The sequence below is a fragment of the Ranitomeya variabilis genome, chromosome 8 (assembly GCF_051348905.1).
Source record: "Ranitomeya variabilis isolate aRanVar5 chromosome 8, aRanVar5.hap1, whole genome shotgun sequence".
In the NCBI taxonomy this organism is placed as follows: Eukaryota; Metazoa; Chordata; class Amphibia; order Anura; family Dendrobatidae; genus Ranitomeya; species Ranitomeya variabilis.
This window is the reverse complement of record NC_135239.1, coordinates 208,079,540-208,091,873: the sequence shown is the minus strand read 5'-3', so window position 1 is coordinate 208,091,873 and position 12,334 is coordinate 208,079,540. Positions and strand designations below refer to the sequence as shown.

The window sequence follows — 12,334 nt, the reverse complement described above, 5'->3', positions numbered from 1 at the left end:
TAGGACCTGCCATGACGTCACGGTTATGTGACCGCGACGTCATCACACCCTCGGACCGGAAGCTGCCGCCTGAACCGAACACAGGCGACAGAACTACAAGGGGCCCCTTGAAAGGTGAGTATGTGTTTATTTTTTAACCTGTGACATACGTGGCTGCGCAATATACAACGTTACTGGGCAATATACTACGTGGCTGGGCAATATACAACGTTACTGGGCAATATACTACGTGGCTCTGTGCTGTATACTACGTGGCTCTGTGCTGTATACTACATCACTGGGCAATATACTACGTCGCTGGGCAATATACTAAGTCGCTGGGCAATATACTACGTGGCTGTGCAATATACTACGTAACTGTGCAATATACTACGTCACTGGGCAATATACTACGTCACTGGGCAATATACTACGTCACTGGGCAATATACTACGTCACTGGGCAATATACTACGTCACTGGGCAATATACTACGTCACTGGGCAATATACTACGTCACTGGGCAATATACTACGTGGACTTACATATTCTAGAATACCCGATGCGTTAGAATCGGGCCACCATCTAGTAGCAGTTATATTCTTGTACATAGGAGCAGTATTATAGTAGTTATATTCTTGTACTCAGGGAGCAGTATTGCAATATATTCTTCTATACAGGGAGCAGTGCTACAGTAGGCTGGAATGGCTGCATACCTTGGTGATTTTGGGGTGGGTGCAGCGGTTCTGAGGTGTGCTGACGTGAATCCATGGGCTTTCGTACATCAGACAGTTCTTGTACATAGGGGTAGTATCATAGTAGTTATATTCTTGTACATAGGGGTAGTATTATAGTAGTTATATTCTTGTACATAGGGGTCGTATTATAGTAGTTATATTCTTGTACATAGGAGCAGTATTAGAGTAGTTATATTCTTGTACATAGGAGCAGTATTATAGTAGTTATATTCTTGTACATAGGAGTCGTATTATAGTAGTTATATTCTTGTACATAGAAGCAGTATTATAGTAGTTATATTGTTGTACATAGGAGCGGTATTATAATAGTTATATTCTTGTACATAGGGGCAATATTATAATAGTTATATTCTTGTACATAGGGCAGTAATATAGTAGTTATATTCTTGTACATAGGAGCAGTATTATACTAGTTATATTCTTGTACACAGGAGCAGTATTATAGTAGTTATATTCTTGTACATAGGAGCAGTATTACAGTAGTTATATTCTTGTACATAGGGGCAGTATTATAGTAGTTATATTCTTGTACATAGGAGCAGTATTATAGTAGTTATATTCTTGTACACAGGAGCAGTATTATAGTAGTTATATTCTTGTACATAGGAGCAGTATTACAGTAGTTATATTCTTGTACATAGGGAGCAGTATTATAGTAGTTATACTCGTACTCAGGGAGCAGTATTGCAATATATTCTTCTATACAGGGAGCAGTACTACAGTAGGCTGGAATGGCTGCATACCTTGGTGATTTTGGGGTCGGTGCAGCGGCTCTGAGGTGTGCTGACGTGCATCCATGGGCTTTCGTACATCAGACAGTTCTGGCGCAGGGTGCATTTTTTTTCGGTCACGCACCAACCACATTCAAAGCGGGGATCTGATTTCAAGCACAGTCCACAACTCTCCCGCAGGGCTGAACACTTGTAGAGGTGGGCTGCGGAACAAACCGGAGAGTCAATATCTCCACACGCTGTTCTCATTAATGAATTAATGACATGGCCTTACTAATTAGCGATGTATTACAACTCCAGGCCTTAGCTGAGCATGTCAGACAAAATCAAATAACCTGTATGAAAAAGCTCAGAGCAAGAAAAAAAAAAAACGACGAATAGTTGGGTGATGCGGACAACAGTGAACAACCGGCCTCACCTTGTATATTTTGAGGGTTGTCGATGACGAAATTTCCATTCCAGACGACGGAAAGATTCACGGGCAAATCGCTGATGTCGTTCCCCTCATAGTTGTACTACAAGACAAACAGTAAGACAACATGAGCAATCACCAGAAATGCCATAATAGAGAAGAAAAAGATGGAAAAAAAATTGCGTAGTAAAATCCTGAGGACCAAAAACAAGGAAAGTGGAAGCTCCACACCCCTGGAAATACTCACTGTCTGCATAATAATGTACACGTGCACGATGATCAGGGTTTATGAACAGATTAGCGACCATCGCCCTTACTGACGTGGTGTAACTCAGTAACCGCTGAAATGGACTTAATGGAGCTCTCCAGGGAAAAAAAATACATGTGTTATATCTATCGTAAGTATGAAAGAGGTGGAGCAAAGAGGATGAGGAAGAGGTGGATGGAGCAAGGAGGAGAAAATGGCTCCATCTACTCTGCCCACGAGGTGGAGAACAGTGTATGCATTTTTCTATACAGCGACCGTATAAATGAAATTAGATTGGACAACGTAAGGAGACAAGTTTCACAAAAATAAATAAATGACTTCAGGATGACATCACTGGACAGGATGACATCACACCCCTGGCAGCAAAACACTGATCACCTCTGATCTTGTGCTCGTCATACACTTCCCACTCCAGAAATTAATGGAGACTACGGTAATTTATTTGATGGCGGATGAGTCAGAGCATCACGTTGGGCACCGTAGACCCCTCTGACAATCATGCCTTCACCCCCTCCCTCTGCTATCCTTTTGCCGAAGTGCCAGAGCATTAAGATAAATGTCCTGCTTTCTATACAGCACAGGAATGGATTTACACGGTACAAGACAGCTAGAAATTACAATTAAACATACAGAAGATGAAGCGCTGGACTGTCTAGTGTGATTCAGTCCACGCGTTTCAAGATCTCCCGCACAAGCAGGCAATGAAGGGTGGGGCGGTATTACGTACATACATAGGTAGCCATGATTTCCTCCTTTGTGTGTTCTTGCACACAATTGGAGGCCACAAAGCGATTTGTAAGCAGAGCTCAGGGGGTTGGCAGTGGGATTTAGCTGTGAAATGCACGGCACCTTTGTAAGTGAAATTGGCATTTTCAATTTGTACTCCGACATGTCTCATTTGGGACCCTGGGATCTTCAGAAGGCACCTAGGCCTACGGCTGTCCGGCTACTTAATAGTAATTTCTGCAGAAACCGCTGAAAAAAAAAATCCAGTCTTCGATAAAAAGACAGGTCACTTCTGGGAATCTAAATGTTTGTAAGGAGTTCATGCATCGGCCTTAACAGTTCAGCCGTTTTATCTGGCTCCGAATTTGACCGCCATTACAATTCTGCCCGAAGAAGCCCACCCAGGATCCAGCTACGCAGACCTGCCATTCAGAATTCAATAGAGTCGGGTGGGAATATTGGTTCTGCACCCAGTTTTCCAAAAACCAAATACAGCCAAGAACAGACGAGTAAGGCTTTGTGCACACGGCAACTTTTTTCTGGGTTTTTTGAGTGGAAACTCAATGTTTTTACTGAGCTTTTCATGAGGATTTGCAGAGTTATCCCTCGATTTCTGCTCCAAAAACACCTAAAAAAAAAAAAAAAACTCAGTGTGCATACAGCCCCAAGGAAGATCACTCGCCCCTGCTGAGCCGCTCTCCTCCTTTCCAAACCTTTCTTGTGTTAATACATTGCGCTCAAGCTGGGACGACTGTACAGTGCAGCATCATGTGTGGGGAGGAATATAACAGTACACTTTGCAGCAAAAATGCCATATTACACTTGAAGACAAAGACCCCTTGCTTGTTCAGTGTCTGCACAGAAGTCAGGAATCTGGTCACCAAACTTCTGCATGGGAATGGATAACACGACCAGCAGGGAGCAGCAGTGATGTGCGACTGACCAAGCAGCAAACCCTCAAAATCATGACCGCAGCTCTGGATGTGACCGGAGCATGACAGGATCAGTAGTGATAAATTATGTGTAGGGGTGACAATATGAAATGGAACCAATCTTTAGGATAAGTCCATGCAGGTCGGAAAGGTTGAGATTACTAATCTCATTCTCATACTGCAAGCTTTTTGGGCAAGAAACATGGCAATTCTGCTTCGTACTGAGCATGGACTAAACCTCAGACGTCAGATATTCGCGTACAAGTGTTTTTTACAGATCGCACTCAGTCTATAGAGCTGTACCATGTACTTTTTTGGCAGAATTATGTATGTATCATGTATGTATCATGTATGTATGTCCAATATTGATACAAGTGTTGGATCAAAATTGTCAATGCAAATCTATGGGTCGGTGACAAAAATTAGCACTCAGATGCCATCCATTTTTTTATGGAATGTTAGAAAGGAGAAGAAAGGGAAACTTCATCGTTTTTCTTGGATAAGAGAAAAATAAAGGTGCACGAAATTCGAATGAAACTAGAACATGACAAAAAAAAGGGACGTCTGCATCAGAGGCAAAAAGAGTAAAACAAAAAAAGTATGTTTCCTACAAACATTAGGCAGGATGTCAGTCTTTCTTATTACAAAGGGAGCGAAAAGATATAAAGGAAGCCGCCATAGGAGACAATGTCCTTAATATGCACCACGTCACTTTCCCCATCAGATTCTCCCCCATTTAGTATTTCAGTTCTGTCTGAAGTCGCCATCACCCCCCCACCCCGCTCCTCGACTCGGCCATTTAACTTGTTGATTGCCAAGCTGTCAATATCATTTTACAAGGCATGAGACTCTTGCATTCCGTCATATTACAAAGTGACATGCCGTAATTCTGAGATAATGATGCCGTGAATTACTTACAGAGAGATCGAGCAGGCCAGGAGGTCAAAACGAATCCTGAAGCTGTGGCTTCCCGCTGCATTGGCTGTGGCAGCAAATGAGATTACATTCCCTCCCAACAAGAACCCAGGGATTGCCCTGCCTGACACATTAACGCAGGCGGATTAACACACGAACGAGACCGGTTTGCAGAACATCTCAGACTCGTGAGCAGACTGGGAATATACACGGGCGAGAACAAGAGCCAAACTCTGCAGCCCATAGAGGCAGATGAAGGAAAATCACCAATTGCTTTATTACCACGCAAAGGACTTTTTTTTTTTCTTCTCGTTTAAGGCGATATAATAAACTCAATCTTGTTTGTTTGGTTACTATTTTTATTTGGATATTTTATCAGTTTTATTACTATAAAAAATGTAATTACTTAAAAAAAGTTAATAAATCTGTAGAAATATTAAAAGAAAAAATGAAAACAGTTGTATAACCTACGCAATTTCTTTCCTTTCATTTTTACATTTTTTTTTCTTCATTATCATTTTTTAAGTGTGCCATAATCTTGGGGCATTACACTGAAGGGTTTTTTTTCTCATGAACTGCATATATCACCTAAGGACAGAGGAGGAGATAAATGTATTCAAGTTCTAAAACTTACACGTAAGTATTACAATCTTATATTATTTTTTAAACAGAATCCCATAAAGAAAATATATCACCGATCCACAGAGTAAGTGATAAAAGTATAAACGCCGAGGAGGTCTGGCAGCCGAGATCTCCACTGATCCCAAAAAAATATGGAGGGGACAAAGGCAAGAATGGAGCAATACTGAGCATGTGCGACCTCCACTCCTGTAGCGGTCGCACATGCTCACTTCTGCCCCATACACAAAGTGAACTTTTAATACCCCAATCTCTAGTTCATTGATGGCCGTCTCACCAGCCAGACCCCCATCGATAACATTTTCACGTAACTAATGGATAGATTATTGTTGTTTATGGGGGAACCCCTTTAACATAAGCCAAATACTTTAAATATAAGTTTTAGAACTTTATTTTTTGTAAACCCAGTGCAATCATACACTCATCTCCTCCTCTGACATATATAGCTCATGAGACAACCCCTGCAATATATTTACTGCAGAGTACATGGGTGACCATTTACACATTTCTTGTGGGGGGTGGGGGACAGAATCACAACTGATCTACTTTTGAGGAACAGATTATCTAGCTATTCAATTAACAGCTGGTTGCTCATAATCTGTCGTTTATCACCCACGTAGGATACTTTGACCTCTAATTAGACTGCCCTGTGGTAGATTTGGGTCGCCCTCACACCACCGTGAAGCAATTCTGATACTAAAAGTATATCATAGCGCTTACAATATAAATTTCAAATTCTCTAAATTAAAAATATTACGGTATATATTTTTTTAAAATGTAAGCTTTGTGAAAGGCCTTCACTTCCCGCTCAGCCTCGGCTGTCGGCGCGGACACACCCTGATGAGAGTCGCACATCTGCTCTGCAAACAGAGATGACTTCATGTTTCGGTTTGGGCCAGGAGAGCCGAGCACGCTTCAGTCAGCAGGTTAACCGCCTCGGCTTTTCCATGAGATTACTCACCGAAATGCTCCTCGACTCAATCACAAGAAACACATCACTCTCCTGCCCCGCGGCTTATCCTGCAGATGGCTGCCATTAGCAAATTTCACTTTCAAAGTCGAGTAAATAGAAGTCTATTCAAAGTCGGCCGCCATCACCCTTGAAATGGGCAATTAAAGTCACGAGAAAACCATCAAAAAATGAATTCCAGATTGTGTCCGGAGTCTCCTCAACGGCGTCTGGCAATATTTTTTTTTTATTTTTGATGGTTGGTTAAAGGTTTATGGAGAAGATGTGCGCCCATATGTATAACATTAGAGGAATTAGTCCTAATTCGAAACAGCCCAAAAACGGGAAGGATTGTCCTAGATAAGACCAGATATATCCTGGTCTCTGAAGGAGGTGTAGGGTCACTAGAGGTTACGTGACCTCATTGAATTAAAGCGGTGCAACTGTTTGTGCCCCAACACTTCAGAGCCCGTGGCCACTCTCTGGCACATTCTCCACTCTTGTAGGTTTCCCTGGAAAGGAACCAAAGCTTAAAGGAGCATTCCATATCTCCAAGATTCTTTACCAATATGTAGTAGGCATATTAATAATATTCGCAAATGCCTTTAATTAGAAATGTAGTATAGTTCTTCTGATAAGTTTCTTACCCCATATGCAGGGCACTGTAGTAGCCAACAACGGTCATCATATGAGTGGTCGCAACCATTGATAACTAAGCTATTGCACCAGTTGGCACCTTAATCGGTGCCTGTGCTGCATTCCATAAAGGGGTATATAAACCCCTAACTCCCCCTGTATACCTCCAAAAAACCTTTTGAAATTCTCCCGCGCTCTATGTACATCCTGCTGGTCCAGTCGGATAGGCGGCCTTGCTGAGGAGTCCATCTCTCCTCCCGGCTTCAGATAGTCGTCCTCCAGCTCTGAATGACATAGATGACTCCTCCTGCGTCATCCACATAACTGGACGAAATCTCAAGCCTGCGCAGAGACATCTGGGGGCAGAGCCTAAAACATAAGGATGCATGAGCACTTATGTTTTAGGCTTTGCCCGAAGAAGGGCAGAGCGAAGTTCACAGGCGCGAGCCGAGCCGGCAATGTCTCTGCGCAGGCACAAGCTTTTGCCTGGCTATATGGATGATGCAGGAGGCACCAATCAAAGCAGGAGGACGGCGATCAGAAGCCAAGACGGGGTGTAGACGCCTTAGCAAAGACACCTATCGGACCAGACAGATTTACCTAGAGTGCTAGAGAGATTCAAAATGTTTTGGGGGGGGGGTACACAGGGGATTATATACTCCTCTATGGAATGCAGCACAGGCGCTGATTAAGGTACCAGCCTTAGTTCAGACATTATTATTGCATACCTCCCAACTTTTGAAGCCGGGAAAGAGGGACAAAGTTTGTGGCGCGCAAAGCGCGCCGCGGCAAATTTTAGGACACGCCCCTGACCACACCCATTCATAATTAGTCACACCCATATCCACGTCCCAACCACACCCATTTAGCACTGCTGATCACACTGTTTCATATACAATAATTATAAACAAAAAAATATGGCCACACAGTGCTCCATACTGTATAATGACCACACATGATGCCCCATACTGTATAATGAACACACATGACGCTCCATACTGTATAATGACCGCATGCATACTGTATAATGGCCGCACATGATGCTCCATACTGTATAATGACCGCACATGATGCTCCATACTGTATAATGACCACACAGTGCTCCATACTGTATAATGACCCCACATGATGCTCCATACCGTATAATGGCCGCACATGATGCTCCATACTGTATAATGACCGCACATGAGGCTGCATACTGTATAATGACCGCACATGATGCTCAATGCTGTATAATGACCACACATGATGCTCCATACTGTATAATGGCCCCACATGATTCTCCATACTGTATAATGACCACACATGATGCTCCATACTGTCTAATGGCCACACATGATGCTCCATACTGTATAATGACCGCACATGATGCTCCATACTGTATAATGACCGCACATGATGCTCCATACAGTATAATGACTGCACATGATGCTCCATACTGTATAATGACCACACATGATGCTCCATACTGTATAATGACTGCACATGATGCTCCATACTGTATAATGGCCACAGTTCTCCATACTGTATAATGACATACAGGCATGCAGCTCACACCCACGCACACAGCTCACACACACAGCACACACACAGCTCACACACGCACACAGCTCACACACGCACGCAGCTCACACACATGCAGCATCACACACACACGCAGTATCACATACACACGCAGTATCACACATACACACGCAGCATCACAAACGCAGCTCACAAACACATGCAGCTTTGACACAAATGCATCACACACGCAGCCATCACACACACACACGCAGCCATCACACACACGCAGCCATCACATACACACCAGATACCTCATACACACATGACACACAAACATGCAGCATCTCACACACACACACATGCAGCATCACACACACACACATGCAGCATCACACACACACACGCAGCATCACACACACATGCAGCATCACACACACACGCAGCATCACACACACACGCAGCATCACACACACACGCAGCATCACACACACACGCAGCATCAGACACACACGCAGCATCAGACACACACGCAGCATCAGACACACACGCAGCATCAGACACACACGCAGCATCAGACACACACGCAGCATCAGACACACATGCAGCATCAGACACACACATGCAGCATCAGACACACACATGCAGCATCAGACACACACATGCAGCATCAGACACACACATGCAGCATCAGACACACACACACATGCAGCATCTGACACACACACACATGCAGCATCAGACACACACACATGCAGCATCTCACACACACACACACATGCAGCATCACACGCACGCACGCACATGCAGCATCACACACACATGCATCACACACACACGCAGCATCTCACACACACACACACACGCAGCATCTCACACACACACACACACACACACACACACACACACACACACACACTCCTCTGTGGTGCAGGGGCGGCTGATGTCCATGTGCAGCTCTTCAGTTTCTCCGGCTGCTCACATCTCTGCACTGTCCCGGCACCTCCCCAGTCTCTCCTTCTCTGCCGGGATAGCAGATAAGAGCAGAAGCCGGAGCTCCGTGCACACACAGGAGGTAGTGAGTCACTGACCTCATCTTGATCGCTGCTGGCTCTCAGCCTCTCTCCCTCAGCGTGGCAGGCAGCGCGGCGCCGCACAGAGGGCGGGGTCGGTGGGGAGGTGACCCAGCTTTTATTAAAAAATAAAAAAAAAACAGCCACAAACCTAAGTTACTCTGGTGCCGCCCCCTGCATTGTCCCCACCCAAGGCACGTAGTGCGGGACAACTAATGTCCCTCCCGGGATCCCGGGGCTGACTGTCAAAATCAGGACAGTCCCGCGGGATCCGGGACGGTTGGGAGGTATGTTATTGCACCTACTACATACTAGGATATGATCTTGGAGATGGAAATAGCCCTTTAAAAGCTTTCATCTGGCGTAAAGGTTCAGTTTGCTGCCCTAATTATATCACCTTGGTATCCTATCCAGCATCTACATTCTAGGCACACAAACCTTGATAGACCTTCCCAGAGACGCTTCTGGTCCAGTTGAGTCACTACATACAACAGACCTGATAATAAGACGAGGCAGCACACCAACACAGACATGCTGGCCACAGACATGTTTTTTTGCCAAATTCGATCATGGTGGCATCTACAAATTGTAGAAAAAAAGGGGAGTGTAAACATCTAATATATCACGGCAAACTGGCAGAGAAGAACTTGCCAGCTCAAAAACCACCAACATGTAGACGATCCCGTCAAGATCAAATCAGAATTGGGTTAGGGCACAGAATAAAAAGTGTTCATGATCACTAATCTTACAAACCGGGCCTAAACTTTCTGAATCAGAATCATATAGAACAGGGAAAAAGAATCTATGAACTGTTTAAAGGGGTCTATAGAATATTTGGCAATTTTGGAGACACCGGTTGGGCATCTAATATCTATTTGGGCTGTCCTATTTCTGGGGAAAGAAGGGGCAAGTTTGGTGCACGCTCAATGGAAACATGACCGTGGTACGAAATGTCTGGCTGCAGCTTATTCCCATTTCCCTAGAGAGAACAGATGCATGCTCAATGGAGCTGAGTGTGCATGTATATGGGAAGGGTCAGAAGGAGGAAAATAGCTAAAAGAGCGTTTTTCGAAAAGCTAAGGTAGAGCACTTTACATGGTGAATCCAACGAATCCTCTCCATGACTGTATTCCCAATGAATAAATAATTTGCAGAACAAAACAGAGGTTATCAGTTTCAAGTAAATTAATTCTACAGCCGGTGACTGTCAGTGGGGGATTGGGGACTTTTACCCTCCGCTCCCCTTAGATCAACACATCATTAAATATTTTACAGAGCTCATGCTTAATAACAAAGTCTCGGGAGAATTGCGGCCTGGACGACGTCTCCATACAGGAAATCCTTACATGACCACGACTACTTCGCTCGCATGATGGGTTTAATGTGCCGGACTCGGTACTCAATGTAAAAATCACTCAGAGGCATCCATTACCTGGATACACAATTCATCACCCGAACATCGGCATTAAGCAAAAGCGCAGTGTACTATCTCAGAATAGAGCACTTAACCAGCGCGACACGATGTTACCGAGGAAATTGGGAAATATATTGATGGAAACACATTAAATGCATTGAAAGCATTTGGGGGGGAAGAGGGGGAAGGATTCATTAAAACCACAAAGTCAACATTTTAATCATTAATTTATATTGTGGATGCGGTGAAGTGTTTTGTCATCTGTAGATTTGTGCTTTACGCAAACTCCGAGGACTCGATGGATGGAGGGAGTGAGGGGAGAACAACAACTCTGCACATTTCCTAAATGGAGATTAGGAGCTTTTGCCATTACTCTAAGGTGAATTTATAATGGCGCCATCAAAAACTCCAACCCAAAATGATAGTTAGGAATGCCACCTAAGGCCAATGAGAAGCATAAAAAGGGCTCAAATCATACCCTCGGCCTTAGTCAATGGTCTTTTTGAAAAACCTGCTTATGGGTCCTCTTGGCAGTCCGGCCTGGAGATGGGAAGTCCATGAGATGCCAAGACATAGGCTGAAATGATAAAATTCTGTCTTCAGCCACCACCAGGGAGAGCCAACGATCTGCCTGGACGATATTACACATGAAAGCGATTTATTTTTTCTTTCATGGGTTGTCCATCCTGCATATTTTCTTAAAACCATCCAGCATGCACTTAATTATAAAATAAAGCCCACTGGCGTTACCAATCACCCTCCTCCCCCTCCAAGGCAGTTTGGACCCCCAACCACTCTTCGGATTTTGTTTGGTCAGCCCAAGCATGAGGATGCTACAACCAATTTTAAGCCGGAAATTTGGCCACCATGTCACCACTTCGGGTGGTGATTGGCTGCAGCGCTGGAATGTCCATCCAGCCAGAGCATAATGCAAAGAGACTGGCGGGGAACCTGTGCAGCACTGGAAGAAGAGTGGCGAGGGAGGGGTGGACAAGTTTGGCCAACAGGCTTCGTTCCCAAATCCTAAATACACACACAACACAGCTGGCGATCGATTTACCCCCAATCATCATCTGTCGGGGGAAGACTCATAAGACTCATACACACCAGAAGTTCATCTGCCTTGAATTAAACGGTCATTGTTGACCAATCCCCAATATACAGCATATGCCCCGGCTCGATGATAATAGCTTATGACTTCCAATGTGACCTCCCAATGAAAAAATGTGTGCGCTCTATGGGTCAATCATCCTCGACCCGACCTGCTATTTACTCCTTTTATTATTACAGAGCTCCATTTTTGGCTGTTCACAAAATAAAAGTAGAATAATAAAAAGAATGAAAATAAAAGCAGTCGTCTACGGCGAACAAATTTGTTTACTGCCAACACGACGTGAAGA

At 44.1% G+C, this 12,334-nt stretch overlaps 1 protein-coding gene across 5 annotated transcripts in view; it reads right to left on the bottom strand.

Annotated features, from left to right (window-relative positions):
- The window catches only part of PLXNA1 (plexin A1), a 297,155-nt gene that overhangs the window by 52,507 nt on the left and 232,314 nt on the right, over nt 1-12,334 (bottom strand). For all 5 annotated transcript variants that reach the window (XM_077276604.1, XM_077276608.1, XM_077276605.1 and 2 more), the window contains exons 11-12: nt 1,886-1,982; nt 1,480-1,670 (exon numbers count right to left, since the gene is read on the bottom strand). In XM_077276604.1, the coding sequence (XP_077132719.1) occupies nt 1,480-1,670; nt 1,886-1,982 (288 nt within the window). The remainder of the gene's footprint in view (nt 1-1,479; nt 1,671-1,885; nt 1,983-12,334) is intronic.